Source organism: Dasypus novemcinctus, chromosome 1 (assembly GCF_030445035.2).
Source record: "Dasypus novemcinctus isolate mDasNov1 chromosome 1, mDasNov1.1.hap2, whole genome shotgun sequence".
Lineage (NCBI taxonomy): Eukaryota > Metazoa > Chordata > Mammalia > Cingulata > Dasypodidae > Dasypus > Dasypus novemcinctus.
In genome coordinates, this window is record NC_080673.1 from 103,591,144 (window position 1) to 103,612,383 (window position 21,240).

Here is a 21,240-nt window from a genome sequence, read left to right on the forward strand (position 1 = left end):
TGCTGTATGTCTTGCAGCCAGCAGTCCTTTGCTCCAGGCAGCCATGACTTAACTGCTCTCCCTCAGCATTCTGTAGTAGAGCTATGTGAGCTGTCTTCATGCAGGGCAAGTTCTGGTACAGAGAACCAGCGATGAATAACTGGTTTGATCCCTCAGGCTGCTACCAGTCAGATTGTTCCAGACCAGTATGTGCACATAGGTTGCTCTGCTCCCCTTGGAACCAGGACCCAGGGATATGTACTGGGAGCATTGGCCAGGCAACCAGGGTGTCAGGAGAGTCTGCTGCTTTTAAGTAGCTGCCTTTTTTTTTTTTTTTTTTTTTTTGGTTTGGCACTTGCCTGGTTTCTGTAAGCCTTTACCTTTTCTGGAGCCTTGAAAAGGAAGTTTCTGCCAGTTTATTCTGTGAGTAGATGGAGATCTGGAAGTTCTTACCCTGCTGTCTTGATTGGAGCCTACCCTTTGTCTTTGAATATAGATCAGGGGTTCTTAACCAGGAGTCCATGAGCTTGAATTGAAATTCAGAAAAACATTATTCTTGTGGGGATGTGTTGGCGTGGGTATAATATAGTTATTAAATTATACATAGTATAGTGAGGACTAGTAAGGGGTCTGTGGTTTTCACCTGACTGGCAAAGGGGTTCATGGAACAAAAATGGTTAAGAACCCCTGATGTGGATAAATGAGAGAGAAGAAGGAGTATCTTTTACTGGCATACCCAACCTCACTAACCCACATACATCCAACTCTTCGGCAGGGTGGTCATTATTACTTGAAACTCCACAAGGTGTCATTATTATTGCTCCTTTAAACGGTAGTCTTTTATATGTTTACCCACATTGAGCTTTTCATTCTTTCTTGCGTTTTCCTTCCCCCATTTGGGATCTCATTCAGTTTAAATCTGGTACCCAAACAATTGTTGCAGTGTGATTGTCACTTTTTTGTTTCAGTTTCTGGTAGCTTTCCTTGACTTTATTTGAAACCAATTTATAATAGTGTGAAAAGTGACATGGAGGAATGTAGTGAATACCTGTCTTAAACTGTTATTCCCAGACATCTCCTCTTTTCCTGCATTTTTAGATGAAAATATTACTTGTGCCTAGCTTTGAAGAAGATGTTTGTCTAAACCAGTATCTAGCTAGCTTCTTTGTTTTAGGACCAATTAAAAATAAGTTGGTGAACTTTCAGTTGCCATAGGGTAAGCAGTGTGATATGGGCAATATAGGCTTGATAATTTTACAAAACTTTTTTGGTCATCATGAGATAGTTATTTTAATCTTCACACTTTAGTGGTGTACTCTTCCTTACTCTCCTTCAATACCATACACATTACTTTAGTATAATGTAAGAAAGGTAGTTGATTTTTCTCAACCTTGTTGTATGGTCTCTATCTTCTGACACAAAAAAAACTGCACCTGGGGAGATAACTGTCATCTCTGTGTATATGTATGTGATGTATATTTTATATATATATGTGCCCTTTATAATTTTTTATTATATTTTAAAATTTGAGAAACCCTTTGCTCTTAATGAAGAGATACTAGAACGGAGTCTGGTGCCTTTCTTAGAGGCTGATCTCTCTGTTTTATGAAATGGCTGTGTTGTACATCATAGGTATGTTAAGAAGTTTAAAGTAATGTTTTAATATTTTCCATTAGGAAACCACCCCTACTCCTAATCCCCCAACTACAGAAGAAGAGAAGACAGAATCTAATCAGGAGGTTGCTAACCCAGAACACTATATTAAACATCCACTACAAAACAGGTAAGACTTCTTGTCCTACCTCAACATGTTAACAAGTCACTACACAGTCTTCTCTTTTATTGTTGGTATAGGGACAAAAAAGTCAAAGAATTTTTAGTATTTATGCCTCAAAGCATAAATGAAAGGCTTGCTTGAATTTCAACTATGATTTAATTATTCTTTGTGTAGCATGCATAATTTGTTTTCTGTGAGCCCCTACTACCCCAATTGCTATGACATATTCTGGGAACACAGTTATCACCAAAGCTACAAACCCTGTCTTTTTTAAAAGGAGAATACACACTTAAATGGGGGAGACTGTAAATAAACATGCACTTTCAGTAAGCGTTGTATAAGTCTGTGATACAGTGGATACATTGAAAAGAGGTGTTAAACCAATTAAGATGGAGGAAGTGGCGTTCATAGGGACAGATGCCAGATCAAGTTTCCTGGAAGAGGTAAGGCATAGGCTGAACTCTGAAGGACAGGTAAGGATTAGCTAGGTGATTGAATGTGAAGGGTAACTTAGCTGACACCTAGGTTTTCTTACTTAGGCAGCAAAAGGAATGGTGATAGAACAGGTTTGGAGGGGAAGGTTACATGAGACTAAATTTAGTTATGTTAGGGTCGAGGATTCCATGTCTAGTATGCAATTCTGTGTGTGAGTCTCAAGCTTAGAAAGGAGAACTGGGCAAGAGATTGGCTTAAAATTTGTCATTATATTGGTGGTAATTGTAGCCACCGTAGTGAATGAGTTTTAAGAAGTGAAGTTGACTCAAGGTGCAGGTCTTAGGAACTAATTTAGGAGATTTGTGTTGAAGAAGAATACCTATGAAGGATATATATATATATATATAAAACTGTATAAATTAGGACAAAGGAGTGTTCATGGAAGCCAAGAAAATGTTTTGTTTTAAGGAGGACTGGGTGGTCAATAGCATATTTTTCACTGAAAGGTCAAATAAAGCCACGTCTTAAAACAGGTAGTGAACAGGTAGAGAGTCCTTGCTAACTTGGAAAAATGTTTTTTAGTAGAGTATAGTTGATGAAAAAAAGGATTGGAGTAGTTTGAAGAGTGAATTGGAAGTGTACAAGTGTTTAGAGCAGGAACAGGCAACTTGAAGTTGGGCTGTGAAGGAGAAAGGAGAGAGCTAGGGAATGTGGAGTCTGGAGGTTGGTTGGTTTATATTTAAGAGGCAGCAGACAAGTTAGAAGAGGACAGGTTGAAATGAATTAAGTTTTCCTAGTTTTAGAAAGTTGTAGAAAGTTGAGAAGTAGTTCATTATCTGATTTTTCTCAATTCTACCCCATCCCTCCTCAGTATGTATCTGCTTTTACTTAATGGCTTTCTGGATTATATAATGAAAATTAACTTGAATTAACTGGAAACTAATAATATGAAAAAGATGGGAGCTCAGAATTATTCTAAGAATCTTGAAGAAAAGTTGAAATTAACTGCTGGGAGTCTTTTTTGAGCCTTTCAGCTCCTTCATGTTCTTTTTCTTTTTTAATTTACTTTTTTTCTTATAAGAGGCCCAGTGATCTAGCATATACTCCAGTGAGAAGCATATCAGTCCTCCAGACAATGGGGATTGCCAGCTAGTGAGACATCAAAGGTCGAAATAGCCCATAAAGGATAAAATCCTTCCTCAGGAAAGCACTATACTAAATGTATGAAGCTGAATAATTTATTAGTGTCTAGTTTTATATGGTTCATTCTAATAGTATTGTCAAAATATACCCTCAGTGTATTTTTTTTTTTCAGTCTTTCAGTAGTACCTTATAAAAAAGCTAACTCTGTATACCTTCTAGCTTCTAGGAACAGATCTAAGTTTGGCTATTATTGAGGGAGTAAAGTAATCTGGGAAGAGGCAGAGGTCCCTCACAGCTTGAATGAAGTCTTCTGAGAAGAGATTGCTGAACAGTGTCCTCATCAGGAAACAAATCAATTAAATCTTAAAATGAAGTCTCTAAAGACTTCAGTTTCTCTATAAATTTTATTACTTTTTGTGTAAAATACTAAATATCATTTGGAAAATATTTAAAGTTGCTTCATTCAAATTTTTTAATTTCCTCATTTATTTTCCTAAGTATTGTGGAATTTATTTTGTTTTCTTAAAAAACCACAATAACTATAGGAAAGATTAAATGACAGTATACAATTTTTGTAGAAGTTCTCTGCTTTCCCCAAATATCCTTTCTCCCATTTTATTTTTCTCCACTCTCCAGAATAGTAAAATGTTAAATTTTTTTATATTCCAGAAATTTTATCCAAATGACCATGTTATTGGCTTATGTTTATACATGCAGATTGTGCCTCATTTTAAACTATTATATAAATATAAAGTCTTGTATTTTACCAGACTAACATTAATAGGGTAAAAACTTTTTCCTCTTATTTACAAACATTGCTGCAATGTGCATCCTTAACATTTGGATTTGTACACATGTGAATATAGTCTTAGAGTAAAACTTCAGGGTTCCTGGGTCCAAACTTCCCTTTAATAACTCTTATCCTCCTCCATCAGCTCAGACTCCTAATGGTTTGAGAGTTCCTGGTTTCCACACCTTTGCCAAGCAGTATCAATTTTTAAAATTATTGCCCCAGTGTGGTCCCAGACTGGTGGAAATAATATCTTACTGTTTATTTCTTTTATTGAAGGCTTAAAATAGTTTTAAATTATATTGATCATTTATGGATTTTTTTTCTGTGGACAGTCCATTTAGGTCTTTAGTCCATTTTTTTCTTTGGGGTGTTCTTGTCAAATTTATTTCCAAACGTATATTAGAGGTGCTAACCCACTTGAGGTGGGGGCATAGGGATTAAGTTGTAAATAGGTTAATTGTCTGTCTTTGTCTGTGGAATTACATGTTGTTGTTTTCTTAGAGGTATTTAATTTTCATGTAGTCAAATATCACTTTTTCTCCATGGCTTCTAGGTTGGCAAATGCATACAAATTATGAAGTCGATGTTGAATTGCATCTTATTCTTATCTCTCACTGAGGTTACCAATCAATAATCATAGAATTATGAAAATGTGTCTATTTGGAAATCTCTTTAGAAGACAGCATCTTTATCAATAAGAAAGTGGAATTTCCCATTGATTTACCCTTGCTATAGTAATTCAGATAATATTGAATTTAATTCTAAATATATCTTGGGATAATAGCATCTGTTTAAGTGTAACTTTGATGTTACATGGCCTTATCTTCATGGTATTAGAATAAAATTTTTTAACATAAGTGTATAACAAATGTACAGGAACTGGTTAGTATATATTATTTCAGAACTTAACTGTGACAACATTACTCGATGAATTCCTTTTCTGAATTTTATTACTCTCCCAATTGTGTTTGAGTAAATACAGAATCATATTTAAGTTATCCCCTTTATTAGCACTTCTCTCTCTGTCTCAGTGAATAAATACTTTTTATTTCTTTGAAAACTCAACTTTCTTGATCACTTTCCTTTCTGCCTAGGTGCCTTTGCTTTGTTTTTCTCTAAAAAGTGTGCTTGGTTATTTCTAGCATAACAGTCAGCACATGGTAATTGTTTCTTTACTGCATTTCTGTGCATTCCACTGATAGATGAGCCTCAGTGGGTCTCTAGGTATAGAAAAGAAACTTGTGTAATAGGCAAAAAACCCCAGAATCACTCATTTATCATTATAATACCACCACCATTTTTTTTGACACTGATTTCTTTTTTAGATGGGCGCTTTGGTTTTTTAAAAATGATAAAAGCAAAACTTGGCAAGCAAACCTTCGACTGATTTCTAAGTTTGATACTGTTGAAGACTTTTGGGCGTAAGTATTTTAGGATATTTTTAGTTTTGTTAGTCATGTAGTTTTTCACTTTTGATGGTATAATTTTTGTGAGTTAGTACCTTTGAGGCTATATATCATTCATTAATCATCTTACCTTGTAAGTTGTATTCACAAAATGAAGGGTGGTGGTGAATAATAAGTCTTCAAAAACTACATTTTTTGTTTGTCCGTGTCCTTACAAATGTTTGAATTGATTATTCTTCATCAGTTTTAGAAAGTTCCAATCTTGTCATCCTTTAGCCCTGAATAGTATCTTTTCTTTGTCTCTAAGATAGCCTTTGTTTGGGAATCCTTTATATACTCCCTAGAACTTTTGGCTACTGGTTGGAACTTGCCTCCTGTCTTGGTTGCTTGGATACATTTGCCCCATACATGGATATTCTGGAGTGTTATTTGGTCCCAATTTCTGAAGTCTCTTACCAGTTGAAACATCTGGGAATTCCTGTGCCAGGGATTCTGAAATACTAATGGCTGAAATGCTCAAAATTCAGGACTTGTCGAGAGAATGACAGTATCTGTAATCAGAGTTTATTAATTTCTTTCTGCTTGGTAATCAACTTCAGGAAGGAGATTTTATTTTTGAAATATCAAAAATATCTGAAGATTTAGCAAAAAAGTTAAGGTTTTTGTCTAAACCTTTGCATAACTTAAAATTGTAAAGTCTTCCAAGAGGTTTTGGAATATTGATTCCTTAGAAACAGTTAATTTAGTGTGTCTTCTTTACTTGGAGAATGTATAGGAGAAAGTATCTGAGAACAAGAAAGAGAATACTTGTTGCAAGCATTTTTAAAACAAACTTTAAATTAGAAATTACCTAGATATTCTAATTTGTACAGTTAGAATATTTCAGGATCGTAGACAAGCTGAATCAGTAATGCTCTTATGTTTTAATGTAACCCCCTAAGTGTATTCTGCCACCACAAAAGTAATGAGAACTGTAGTCAGAAAGTTCAGATACAAGGATAGAAATCTTCTATCTCCAGTGTTTAGCCCATAGTGCATATTTAATATGTATTTGAATAACTGAATAAAACAAAGCATAGAGTAATTGAAGACCATTCTAATTTGTGAATTAGCCACTTTGAGAGTGGTTACATTTTATTAAAAGCAATCACTTTTTAAAAAAATTATAGAATGTTTAAGTTCCACTGATTTGTAGGCCTAGTTGCTTAGTCTGTTTTGCCTTCATCAAAACATCAAGGTTTTTTTATGTATTTATTCAAGAATTCTCTAAAACAAAATCTCTCAAACTGGAGCTCTGTACCATTTTTACCCCAGAATCAAATTTGCATTTGTCTAGTTTGTTTGCCTTTCACCAGTTCACAAAATTATATTTCTGACTGGGACTCTTAATTAGAATGTAACACCACCACTCTGTAGTTATTGTGTGTAATCATTGTCTTTGCATAGTCCTTATCATAGACTTAACATTAAGAGACCTACTCGAAAGGTACAGTGAAAAGCAAGTCTTTTCCACCTTTTATGCCATTGAAGGTCACTCTTAACAGTATCCATTCCTTTTTATAAAAGTGGTAGTGCTAATTCTGTAGTCACTGGTATACTAGCCTCTTGTTGTCTCATGGTGGCTGTCGGCAAGAGTGACAATTATGTGGAGTGACTCAACAAATCTTATTCAGTCTTATGTTATCTCACCCTAACTGGATTTGTGTATTATCCTATAGAATATATCCAAAGAATGACAAATTCTTTAAGTCTGTTTGAAATATTCCTAGACTATTTAAAATAATACCAAGAGAACTTGACCAAGGGTAATGGTTTCATCCATGGTCTGTAGACATAACTAAGATTAAGATTTCTGTCATCTAATATTGGAGACTGGCAAACCATTCTTACCCTGTTGCCAATTATTTTCTTATTTTTAAAATGTATTTTGTTTTGTTTTTTAATTTAAAAAAAATTCTTTTTGCTTTTATTTTATTCTCCTGTTGCCAATTTAAAAATCGTTTTGGTAGAAACTACAGGAGAGCAAATGATCTAGTTTCTGCCTTTGAATTAGTGAATATCTATGTCATGATATTCTGCTACAAGGATAATTGGGAAATGGTTTTAAATTCAGATTCCAAGGTTCTCCATATTTCAGGACTCTGAATCTTAAGGGGTAAGGTCTACTATTATGTTTTGTGTTGTTTTGTTTTTGTTCAAAAATATTGCACAAATGATTATTGTACCAACAAGCGATAACAGTCTTTGGTGTTTAGGAACCAACCATTAGTCTATTCCATTGTTGAATTCCTCCAAGGATAATAATGTTGAGTTATTTCATTCACACAGTCCTGATAGTGGGGAAGGTCAAGTTGCTTTCTCTTGCTTTATGTCTTTTTTTATGTATATGAACAATCAAAAGTGCTCATTAGCCTCAATTTTTTCATCTGCTGTATTCACCTCAGACTTTTAGTCTAAGTTATACGCACGCACACATATGCATTGTTTACTACTATATTAAAAATATATATTGTATGAGTGAAATCATTAAAAATGGTTTTTTGAAAATAGTAGATATTACCAAAAGTTGATTCTTGAACTAGCCACTAAAGATCTGTTTTATTCCTTTCAGAAACTGACTCCATAGAAAACAAGTGAACATAAACTTTTATCTGTGTTTATTTTTCATGTTCTCTAAATGTATATGTAAGCACCTAAATTTGCATTATATTCTATGTTTATAATTGTCCTTTTCTTTTACCTAGTCTGTACAACCATATCCAGTTGTCTAGTAATTTAATGCCTGGCTGTGACTACTCACTTTTTAAGGTATGCTTAATTGGTGACTTAATATATTTAATGTAGAACTGGACTGTTCAGGTAGTTATTATGAAATGTTGCCACATCCTAATAGCTAATACTCAAATGCATGGACTAGTAATTAAACTGGCTTTACTAGACTTTAAAATAAGTCTATTTTGCCCCATTTATTATATACATAATAGAAATGGAGAGTTGTACTCTGTGAGCACATACTGTACTTGATTTCAAAGAGACCTTTGATTATCTAATCTAATCGCTTTATATATTTGAGGAGACTGAAGCCCAGGGTTTGTCAGGGATTCTTAACCTGGGGTGCCTGGGTCCATGAGAGGTACAGGAATAGACTTTGTGAGGTGACAGGAGAGTGGCTATTGATTAACTCTGAAATTGCACAATTTTGAACTTATGTTTTTGGATATAGAAGTGTACATATCTTGTCAAAGGCATCTTTTATTGAAAACGATGTTAAGACCCTCCAAATTAAGTGAAACCCAAAGTATGTTAGCAAATAAGTAACAAAACCAGGACTCTGCCATCCCACACCTCTGGCATTAAGCCTTATATACCTTTTTTTTAAATTTTATAAACTACATCATTGGCAGTTTTATGGGGAACAAAGTAAAAAGTTGACAGTGTTACTGTTTGCTCTTTCTAATGAATGTTCTTTCTAATCTCTCAAAAGTCAGGGTAACAACATTGTTGTTCTTTTCTAACTCTGTAGGATGGTATTGAGCCTATGTGGGAAGATGAAAAAAACAAACGAGGAGGACGATGGCTAATTACATTGAACAAACAGCAGAGAAGAAGTGACCTCGATCGCTTTTGGCTAGAGACGGTAAGGTTTTAAAATTATAAAGCAGTTTTAGCGACAGTTTTGTAATACTCAATCTTATGTTACATTTTAAGTTGGTTACTTTATTGAAGAGGAGGTAAGTATGCTCATTCTAAAAAATATGTGAACAATTTTTTTTTGTTCCTTGATGTGAATCTTGTTTATTTTGTATGCTTGTACAATAAACATCCCTTCTCCCTGCAGTACCACATCACAGATCAGAAATAAAGTCATTGGCATTTGACCCTTACAACACACTCACACCCCAGTTATTTCATTAATCTTAAAATTGTAGAATCCCACATTTTATATGATTAATGGTTTTACAGTCCTCTTTACATCATTGTATATGCTACTAAACTTAGATCACTGAAGCAAACAATGAAATTGTTGCTTGACTGCATTTAATTTATATATTGTGATATAACCTGGAATTTTGCTTTTAAAAGACAAATATTAAACATGATAATGGGCATTTTCTATAAGATTCTAAACTACAGGCCTCTAGGAGTAGGTTTCATAATCTATTACTCTTTGTATCCCTAGTACTTGGTACAATGTCCAATTTATATTTAGCAATTAGATATTAGAATGAGAGATTTTTCTAAAGATTAGATTTAATTTTGTTTTTGGGGTAGACTGACAATAAATACTATTTTGGAATTCTACATTAAAAAGCAAGGATAAACATTTATATACATAAATAGAATCTAGACATTTAAAAAGTCAACCCAGTTTAAAAACTAAAGGGGAGGAAAGTCCATGGAAGTGTACAATACAAACAGTGACCCTTAAGTTAGACCATGGACTATAGTTATTGCTACAGTTTATAAACGTGTGCTCTCATCAGTTGTAGCAAATATAGCAAATTAATACAAGGTGTTAACAGTAGGGTGATATATGGGAAATCCTGTATTTTATGTATGATTGCTCAGTAAAATTACAACTTTATTAATAATAATAAATAAAAATTCACATGATGTATGTATCAGTGATTCTTTTTTGTTGCTGAATGGTATTTACCATAGTATGGCTGTGTTAAGTTTATCTATTTGTCACTTGCTGGTCACTTTGGTAATTTTAAATTTTTGGCTATTGTGAATAAAGCTACTAGGAACATTCAAATTTTAGAAAAAAATTACAAAACAAAAAAACTGATGGAGGAAGTAGAATAACCAAATGGTGTAAGTTCAAATATAACGAAATCAGTAAGGACTAATGGAAGGATAATATGCTGTTTTGAGAAAAAAATCTTGCTTGTTTTTAATTTTGAATATGAGAGACATTTATGGTCTACCAAAGTACTTTTTAATCTAATGAATGTAATTTGGAATTGGTTTTGTCTTTTAAAAAGCTGCTGTGCCTTATTGGAGAATCTTTTGATGACTACAGTGATGATGTATGTGGAGCTGTTGTTAATGTTAGAACTAAAGGTGATAAGATAGCAATATGGACTACTGAATGTGAAAACAGAGAAGCTGTTACACATATAGGGTAAGTTTTGCTGTCTACCTCATTCCCCCCCCCCCATTATTACTTTCTTTATTCCAAAGCAGATTAATTACAGATTTTAATTTTTGAAATTAAATCAAGAATATTTGCAGCATCTTGCTAGGATACCATGCCAAAGAAACAGAATATCTAGTGTATTAGTCAGCCAAAGGGGTGCTAATGCAAAATATCAGAAATAGGTCAGTTTTTGTAAAGGGTATTTATTTGGGGTAGGAGCTTACAGATACCAGGCTATAAAGCATAAGTTACTTCCCTTACCAAAGTCTCTTTTCAGTGTTGGAGCAAGATGACTGCTGAAGTCAGAGCATTCAGGCTTCCTGGGTTCCTTCCTTCCAGGGTCTTGCTTCTCTTTCCTCTGTGAGCTTGCTTCCCAGGGCTCCAACTTCAGGCTTCAAGTATCAAACTCCAATATCAAAAATCCATCAAAAACCCTCAACTCTTGCCTTTGCTATGCCTTTTATCTGTGAGTCCCCATGCCCTAATGATGTGCCCCAATCAAAGCCCTAATCATAACTTCATCATGCTCAAGTACAGACCAGATTACAAACATAATCCAGTATCTGTTTTTGAAATTCATAACCATAGAGCAAACTGCTACATCAAGGCTCACAGGACTCTCTTCAATGTTGGAGAAATAGAAAACAAGCAGAACTATAACCATAATCCAACTTTTTTCTTTTTAAATAAAGTTTTTTCATTCCTGTTTTTAAATTGTACATTGTTCTCGACTCCTTATCAATATTTGTTTTTCAGAATTTACTTTCTTTTTCTGAAACTAGTGTACTATTCTCTCAATTGCCTGCTGTTCCAGCATCTGATTGCCAGTCAGAAATATCACATTGCCCAAGATGGCCAGATACTTCACAGTTTAGAACATGTTGAACTAAGTCTAGTTATATAGGAATCCCAGCATGGCATCATGTTCCAGATGAAAAATAATCATGCTTGGAGCAAAAATGAAGTTGGAGACACTGTCACCAGTCTGGATCCACTAAGCAAAGGGCCAGGACCAAGGGTGTGAGGATCAGAGCAGTGAATATATTGGACACAATGGTTGTCACCTTCAACTTAGAGATATCATAATTAACCATTGGAAGTTTTGAAATTAATAATATTAAGTAAGACATCATCTGGAGGACAGTGGCTCTTGAAGGAACAGATACAGCATGTTCTAGTTTAATAGTGGCCTGAGTTAGAACATGGAACAAAAACATTGGTGACTTAAAACCTCAGGACAGTCTGTTTATGAGTATCAGAAGGAAAGCCCTTGGGCATAAGCACAGCTGGCACCTGGTAGTGTTTCTGGTACAGAACATCAGTAACAAAGGCCATACTGGAAGCTTCTGAGAGTGACTCAAAGTTATTTCTGAAAGTTGCATAAATTAGCTGGATGACCTGATCCTCCTCAATGGATGGCTTAGTCCCCACATGCTCCATGAGCTTGTAGATGGCAGCTACAAATAAAGCTCTTCCAGTCCTCCTTCAAACTGGAGATTCACACCCCCCCCATTCATCTAGGCTAACAAGGTTCTCAGTCTCCATGATGCTTCTCAGCTTGCTGGGACAGGTGGAGTGCTGTCTACAGAATCTGGACCATTGCTAACAATCTCTTCTTTGCCAATATGAACAGTAAGGGCTCCAAGTGCTTCTTGGGATGCCAACGGAAGGCCAAAGTCACTTATGATTGTACTACTTGGTAGATCTGGTTAATGGATGCATCTTCCCAGAAGCTACCTTTCTGAGAGGGCCTGGCTGGACTGGGAAGTATAGAAAAGGAAATCTGTGTTGCTGGAATTGAACTTAGATTTAATGAAGGTGTATGCTTTCTTTATATCTGGCACCCAGACACCAAGACTGCTGAATTCCATGGTGAAGTAGAAAAGAGGTTCCATACTCGTGAGTGGTAGTCCAACAAGGCTTTCAGTCTTTCCTCATCATGCTTGGTAATGTAGTGAGAAGGTGTCAAGGCCAAAACAGGAGGCCAGTGCTTGAACCTGGTGTTACTTTTCTCCCTGGCAGTTCTATTTACTTACTTTGGACAATAGTTAGATAACTAAAAGCAGAAGTAATTTTGAACTACTGTATTGGTGCTTAGTGTTTTGTTTGTATTTTTTACATTTCTGTAAAATTGTCCTTTTCCAACAATAGAGTATATAGTCATGAAACATTTTATTCATTTCCAGAATGAGACTATAATTCATTTTTCCTACTTTGAAATAATAGTGCTAATGAGCAGTATGCATTGTAATTCAGTGAGTATTGGCAAAAGTGGTGTGTGTATATGTACATAGAATTTTTATTGAAATTTGAATGACATATCTTGGTTTTATCCATATTTTAAAACTGCAAAAATACTTAAGCAATTCTGTTTTTCTGCAATATACATAGTTTTTTGTTTTTGTTTTTGTTTTTTTATTTATTTTTGGAGGTACCAGGATCAAGGATTAAACTTGGAACTTCAAATGTAGGAAGCTGGTGCTCAACCATTGAGCCACATCAACTTCCCTGAGTTGGTTTTTTTGTTCGTGTTTTTTTCAGAAGGCACTGGGAACCAAACCTGGGACCTCCCATGTGGGAGGCAGGTGCTCAACTGCTAGAGCCACATCTGCTCTCCAACATCTATGTAGAATTTTATGCTTTTTTTTTGAATTTTGTTATTTGCAAAAATGGCCTGTTACTTATTTGCTTTTTTCCCAACATCAGTGTTAACTATGATTTTCTTGTCACTACATTTAAATTAATAAATTTTGAATTTAAATTTTGTGATAGCATTAACAAGGTTTGTTTTGATTCTTCGCATGTGATTTTTCTCCTAAGAATGTAATTCCTTTCTGAGTCTAAAGGTATGGGCATTTCCTGGGTTTCCTTCTACAAGAAGTTTCTGTAAGAAAAAGGAATTCATTGTAATTTGTCATTTGTATTCCTAATCTTTCAGCATTAAAACTTGTTAATTGTGGGAGTTTCACAATTCTTTTAACACAAAAGTTAAAGAACTTAACTGAGTTCATTATTAATTATAAATTAAATGTTTCTTTCCTCTAAAAGTTTTGTATTTGTGTCAATCTTAAAGTTTTTTAAAATTTATATAAAATATTTTGTTGTAAGTTTTTCAAGGAAAGATTTTTTTTACGTTCCCCAGTTTGCATGGCTCCGAGTACTTATCTGGAATTTTTCATGGTTGAAGTAAAATTGAAAAGAATGTATAGTATCATAATCCCAGAATTGTAAAACTGACAATAGTTTTAACTTTAGTTATGAAATTATTTTTAGACACATGACTGGGCAGAGGGTAGTAAATGAAATTGAATGAAAAAACAATCCTAATGTCATTTTGGAGAATTTATAATAACTCCATGAAAATATGTTTCCCTTTATTTTTATTTGATTTTATTACTTATTTCTTAAGTTTTGCCTGTTTTCCTTAGAATAAAGATGCAAATTCCTACACTTTGACCTATGAAACCCTCTGTGACCTATCCCCAAGATACCTTGGGGTAGCTTTATTTTTCATATTCACTTTCTTTATGTGTAGACGCAGCATTTTGTTCCTTAGTCATTGGTTAAGCTTTTTTCTCTTATTAATTTTCTACCTCATGTTTTTCAAAGAGTAGCTTATCTGATATACAATATCACAGCCCCTATACTTGCCGTTTTTGGCGTTCATCACAATTTATTCTTAAAATAAAAGTTCTAACCTATTTTAAAATTAGGTTCTAGAGTTAGTTTGTAAGACAGAAGTTTTGTATATTCTAAATTATCCTGAAAATATCATAAATCCCACTCAAAGTATTTAATTTTTGTATGCAGTCTTAGTAGTAGATGTGGTGAATGTAATTGTGCTGTAAGATACAGTGTTTACTATGGTGTAATATTTTAGATTATGTAACAGCGATCAAATAATTAAAATAGATGTGTGCATGTAATTGATTTTATCTACATCTGTATGTTATATACCATATGTATCTGTATGTATTTGTGATTATTTGAGCATATTTCTTTCTAGACCATGAACCCAGGAACTGTCCCTGATTTACTTAGTATTGTTTTATTAATATTACGATACCTGATACATAGTAGACTCAAATATTGGTTAAATGGTTAACCAAGATAGTTATGAAAATGAAGAATAAATTGTGCTAAAAAAAGTAAAGGGTGTGTGATTTCCTGTTTCAGGTATTTTTTTATATATAAGGACTAATGGCTGTTTTTCTTCTTCTTATAGGAGGGTATACAAGGAAAGGTTAGGACTTCCTCCAAAGATAGTGATTGGTTATCAGTCCCATGCAGACACAGCTACTAAGAGCGGCTCCACCACTAAAAATAGGTTTGTTGTTTAAGAAGACACCTTCTGAGTATTCTTACAGGAGACTGCGTCAAGCAATCGAGATTTGGGAGCTGAACCAAAGCCTCTTCAAAAGCAGAGTGGACTGCATTTAAATTTGATTTCCATCTAAATGTTGCTAAGATATAAGAGAAGTCTCATTCGCCTTTGTCTTGTACTTCTGTGTTCATATATTATTTTCTTTTCCTTTCTTTTTTTTTTTTTGGCTAGCATATCCACTATCCCAATCAAAGAATTACAGTGCACATTGCCCCCAGAATCCATAAATGTGTTCCTGACCCACTCTGTAATAGCTTAGTAGAATTACCATTACAAACACATATACCTATCCACAATATTCAAAAAAGAACTTGAATTTCTATACCTTACAGGGAAAAAAATTCTGTTTATGTTCCATTGTATGCAGGAGCATATTTTGCTGGTTTGAACAAATATGATGCATACAGTTTTCTAGCAATTTTCTTTTGTTTGTTTTTACAGCATTGTCTTTGCTGTACTCTTGCTGATGGCTGCTAGATTTTAATTTATTTGTTTCCCTACTTGATAACATTAGTGATTCTGATTTCAGTTATTCATTTTGTTTTGCTTTTGTTTTTTTCTTCATGTAACATTGGTGAAGGATCCAGGAATATGACACAAAGGTGGAATAAACATTAATTTTGTGCATTCTTTGGTAATTTTTTTGTTTTTTTGTAACTACAAAGCTTTGCTACAAATTTATGCATTTCATTCAAATCAGTGATCTATGTTTGTGTGATTTCCTAAACATAATTGTGGATTTTTAAAAATGTAACATCATAATTACATTCCTAACTAGAATTAGAATGTCTGTTTTTGTATCTTTATGCTGTATTTTAACACTTTGTATTACTTAGGTTATTTTGCTTTGGTTAAAGATGGCTCAAGTAGAGAAGCGGTCCCATTCATATTAAGACAGTGTACAAAACTGTAAATAAAATGTGTACAGTGAATTGTCTTTCAGACAACTAGATTTGTCCTTTTATTTCTCCATCTCTAGAAGGATTATGTACCTCTTATTGCAAGGCAGTCTCTATTGTGTCTTCCTTTGTTTTCCACATGAACATCGTAAGTTTGGAGCACTAGTTTAATTATTATGTTTATTAAAATTTTAAATAAATTGAATAGGTAGCATCATATATATAGAATTAAATTGATGTGGCCATCTTTGTCTTTTATAAATTAAGGCTCAGTCATTCAGACTAGGTCAATAATGTACTCTATTAATATGTTAAAACTAAAAATTGGGCTCTTGGTGTATCACCATTTAATTGGCAGGAACAGCAGTTGAACAACTTGGTTGGTGAATTAAGATATTCTTATGTAAATGTCAAGATCATAACAGGGAAATGTATAGGTGCATATGCATTAAGAATTTTCTTAGTGTTGCTGCCTAACAGATAAATGAGTATGAAGACATATATATTGGTAAATTGATGCAGTATCGTTTTATGTAAGCTTGGAAGCTATACCTATTCTTTATAGACAGCACTTGAAAACAAACTTGAACAGTTTTTGTCTGTAATATTTAATTGTGTATTTCAGATCCTGTGAAATGAGAAATGGCTATATCATAGACAAAAGTAATCTGAACTATAGGTAGCAGGATGAAAATACTAGTCAAGAGGAAATTTTGTCTTTAAATGTTATGAATTGATCTTTTAAAAACTGATAAACTTGTTAAAGGTCTTGTATAAAATAAACATGCAATTTATGATTGATTTAATTGCAGAATTTTCAAACAGTTTAAAGGCTATCCTTTGTGATGCCACAAACAGTTCTTGTCAGTATTTTAGAAATACCAAATCTTTCGTGTTTATAATTTCAATAAGTATTTTAACTGCTAGTTAAGTTTGGGTGATTAGTTAAGCTGTTTTTTTTTGTCTGTGTTAGTATGTATAGTTGTGAACACTTCAAGAGCTTGCTTAAAAGTCAGCAAGTGGTGGGTGGGATATTACAAGTTAATACTCTATTTCCTTAATTCTAAGATGCCATCCACTTTTAAGAAGCATTAGCTTTGGGGATGGAGGAGAAGTACTACATTACGTGTACATGGTTAAAAGAGAAAAAAAATCTGGTTAGTTGCATGAATTATCTATAACTTTACTTACCGTTTTAGAATCACAATCAAAGTTTTATTTTAAGCCACTTTCCCAGGGTTTGGGGTGGGGAATGATAAAATTAGACTGTACATGCTTTTCTAACTTTTTCTTTGTTTGACAGGATATTATGAATAAATATATTTTCATATCAGAATTTGAAGTAATTTCTGATGGATGAATAGTATTTCATTGTAGGGATGTAACATTTCACTTAACCATTTTTATTCTCTCAATTCTGCAAAAGAATTTGAGACAAATTAAGAATTAAATAATCACATCATACTGAATGACAGGCAGTGTCCAAACACTATATGCAAATTAACCTTCACCACAATAGTCTGTTGAGGCGAGTGCTATTATCCCCGTTTTATAGGTGAAGAAACAACATAGCAATTTAAGTAACTCTGGAGCAGGGGCTCTTAACTTTTTTTGTTCCACAGACCCCTTTGCCAGTCAAGTGAAAACCACAGACCCCTTACGAAGTCCACACTGTATTTTTTAATAAATATATCACACCTGTACTAACTTGTCTCCACAAGAATAATGTTTCTTCATTTATCGCCCCCCCCCCCCCCCCCCCCCGTCCCCGTCCCCGTCCCCATCCCCGTCTGCTCTCTGTGTCTATTTGCTGTGTGTTCTTTTGTGTCTGCTTGCATTCCTGTCAGCGGCACCAGGAATCTGTGTCTCTCTCTTTGTTGCATCATCTTGCTATGTCAGCTCTCCGTGTGTGTGGTGCCACTCCTAGGCAGGTTGGGCTTTTTTTGCGCGGGGCGGCTCTCCTTACAGGGTGCACTCCTTGCCTGTATCAGCACTGCGCGTGGGCCAGCTCACCACATGGGTCAGGAGGCCTGGGTTTGAACCTGGACCTCCACGTGGTAGGCAGATGCTCTGTCATTTGAGCCAAATCTGCTTCCCTAATGTTTCTTTTAATTTCAGTTCAGTTCTTGTTAAGAACACCTGCTCTAGAGCTTGTATAAGTGGCAATGTGGATTTGAATCTTGTAAATTTGGTTCCAGAGTATCAAAACCACATTATACTATCTCAGTAGATTAGTGTCCACCTGATAGGCTATAGTAATTCAGATTGCAGTTGACTTATAGGCTAGACGTAAAAACATTTCTCCTTTTGATTTCCTTTGGTAGTGAAACTTATAATAGATGGAGATTTCCCTTAGATTCTCCTGTTAGCAGCCAACCAAAGTAGTCATTTGGGGAGTTTTGAAAACACAGGTAAAGGTCATGAGAATATAGGTTAGGTGAATATTTTCAGATACAATTTTAAGTATATTCTAAGTTATCTTCTAGATGATGACAGATTTTCATATTGGTAGGATTTGTGATTCTTAACAGGCTGACACATTCAAAAGAATCTTAATAAGCTTATAGTTAAGCAGTGTGACAAGTGTTTTATGTTTTAAAATTAAAAATAAGTTTAATGACAAGTTCCATGCTACATTTTGTCTAATTGTTTCTTAGGTATTATCTTCATTTTCAAATTGCAAAAACAAAACCCCAAACCTTACTTGAATTAGATCCTCTTTATTGGATGGATTCAACGTTTTAGGTCAGATTGACGTTAAGAAACAAAACTCTAGGTCAGTGCTATCCAAAGTGTGCCCATGGACCAATAACCGATACTGAAAGAATAGAAATTTATATCACATGTGATAGATTTTCTAGTAATTTTTTTAAAACAAAATTATGTCTTTGACAGTGAAGTTGGAAATTTAAAACTGGTTCCTTGTCATTCGTAATTTTGAGAAGCACCACTCTTATTTTGCTTTCCCCAGTAGCCAAAGCTAGCTCATTTGCTCATCAATCCCTAAAATACATAAGATTGTTATTGCTCCAGACCTAGTCTCACAACTAGTGGATTTGTATTCAAAATTACAGCTCCTGTTCTGTAACATCTTCCAGTAATATACTTTAATATACAGATAATAGATAGTATCTAGCTTACTGCAAATTCCAAGGTGGACAGTAAGCTGTCTTCCTTAGTATCTTGGGTAGTTCTAGACTTTAATACTAATGGGATTAATTTCTTCCACTGGTAGAAGCAAAAAATGAGATTGTTTAGCATGTGCTCATGTGTGACTGACTTCCAATTTAGAGGAATAAGTTTTCACATGTTAATCTTGCCCCATTCTCCTTTAACTCAGAACTTGCATTTCTTCATAGCTTTATACACGTCACTTTCTTCCCTTTTTTCTCCAAAAAAATCTATATTAAGCAGGTGTATTTGCTAGGTGTTAGTTGCTGGGAATATAGCAGAGAACAAAACGGTCCCTGCCCTAAAGAAGTTTATGACCTTAAAAGCAGACATTCTAAACAAATGAGTCTCCATAAGATTCTACAAATAATTATTGTTATTGAAATAGTTTTATTATTACTAGGAATCTTGTAATCTAGAGGTAAATATAAAATGAGATATTTTAGCTTTGAGACCTTTTTAGCTCTAATATTGGGTCTAAACAGTTTAGATTCCACTACAGGATTATTTCAGCTAACCCTTGTGTACAAATTACAGCTTTTGCAAGACCTAATTTCTCCTTATCTTACTGAATTCTATACGATTGTCCAAGTAAAGTTGTGGCTCTTCTGATGATGTGATTACAATTTTTAAAAATTTCACATACTATTTGAGTATGTTGAGACATTTTAAAAGTGATTATGTCTACATTGGTATGGTTTTCCAAAATATTGATCAATGAATTTTTTTCTTTTCTCTGTAATGTTCAAGAAAATCTAATACTGGCTTTTTTTAAAAAAGAGGCACCCGAGATTGAACCCAGTACCTCTGATCTACAGGTTTACTTTCTACTTACAAAGGTCAGAAGGTAAAAATTCCTTATCCCCTTCCATCCCACTCTTTTTCAAGGTGCCACTAAAATTTGTAAACACCTGGATCTCTTTTGTGCCTTCACCAGGGGTGTATGTCTGCATGCCTGTATTTTCCTTTGGACACAAATGGGATGTTAACATCGTTTTCTCACTCAGTAATCTTAGTTTTACATGCTATAGTGAACTTAGAGCACATTTTTATTGTGCATGGCTGTAGGAATCCCTTCTTGGTGGAGTTTTCTTTAAGTAATTTTTTTGCCTTCATAGACCCCCAGTGTAAGTTATAGTTTATCTGGTACACCATACGTTTTGCTTTGGGTTTTCTTTTTAGAGACATGGGTTTACAGCAAAATGCCTAAAATATAAGGTTCTCATATACTACCTTATTAATACCTTAAATTGCTATGGTACTTTTGTTAAAATTAATGAAAACACATTTTTATAATTGTACCATTAAATATACTCTGTGGTTTAACTTAGGATTCACTGTATTGTGCAGTCCCATGGATTTTTTAAAAAGTTTATTCTAACATATATACAATCTAAAGTTTCCTCCCAACCACATTCAAATATATATTTCAGTCCTTTTAAGTTTACAATACTGTGCTACCATCACCACATCCACTACTAAAACCCCTCCATTGTCCCAAATAGAAACTCCATGTTTGTTCCTTGCCTTAATGTAGAAAGTGAAAAAAAAAAAAAGGAAGGGGGAAATGTGAGAAAATACTAAGCCAAAAGTGAAGTTAGCATCCAAAAATGGATTTCATCAGGCCTATTCTAGTGAGTGAACAAATGAAGGAGAGAAGCAAGTCATACTTGGACAACTGCTATTTGTGAGACACAACTTTTGCCCTAAAGTAATCAAGTAGGCTATGCCTAAAGAAAGACAGGATCCAATATTTCACAGATTTTTTTTTTAAATCAGAAAAGCATATGTGCTTTGCATTCAGCATGAGGTCAAATTCTAGTTCTTCCTACTATAAGTTCTCAGTTTACTGAGTACTCTAAGCCAATTTCCTCATATATGAAACTGGTGTTATACCTATTTCATAGGGTGTTGTAAGAATTGAGGTCATTTGTGTACAATGGCATAGTGCATATTTCTATGATGTTAGAATTATTGATAAGTAATTCTAACTTAGTGAATTGCTTTTTTAAAAGTTCAGCAATGTACCCTGATAAAGTGAGGCAAATTGTAATTTCATAAATGTAATTTGATTGGTTGAACTACTTTCTGAGGTTAAAGTTATAATCCA

At 34.2% G+C, this 21,240-nt stretch overlaps 1 protein-coding gene and 1 pseudogene across 2 annotated transcripts in view; one reads left to right on the forward strand and one right to left on the reverse strand.

Annotated features, from left to right (window-relative positions):
- Window positions 1–17,295, forward strand: part of LOC101424862 (eukaryotic translation initiation factor 4E) — a 37,425-nt gene extending 20,130 nt beyond the window's left edge. For both annotated transcript variants that reach the window (XM_004453705.5, XM_058295142.2), the window contains exons 2-7: window positions 1,656–1,762; window positions 5,453–5,548; window positions 8,278–8,341; window positions 9,057–9,170; window positions 10,522–10,661; window positions 14,902–17,295. In XM_004453705.5, the coding sequence (XP_004453762.1) occupies window positions 1,656–1,762; window positions 5,453–5,548; window positions 8,278–8,341; window positions 9,057–9,170; window positions 10,522–10,661; window positions 14,902–15,016 (636 nt within the window). In that variant the 3' untranslated portion in view covers window positions 15,017–17,295. The remainder of the gene's footprint in view (window positions 1–1,655; window positions 1,763–5,452; window positions 5,549–8,277; window positions 8,342–9,056; window positions 9,171–10,521; window positions 10,662–14,901) is intronic.
- On the reverse strand, window positions 11,654–14,343 carry LOC139436614 (dolichyl-diphosphooligosaccharide--protein glycosyltransferase subunit 2-like; annotated as a pseudogene).
- Window positions 17,296–21,240: the final 3,945 nt, after the last annotated feature.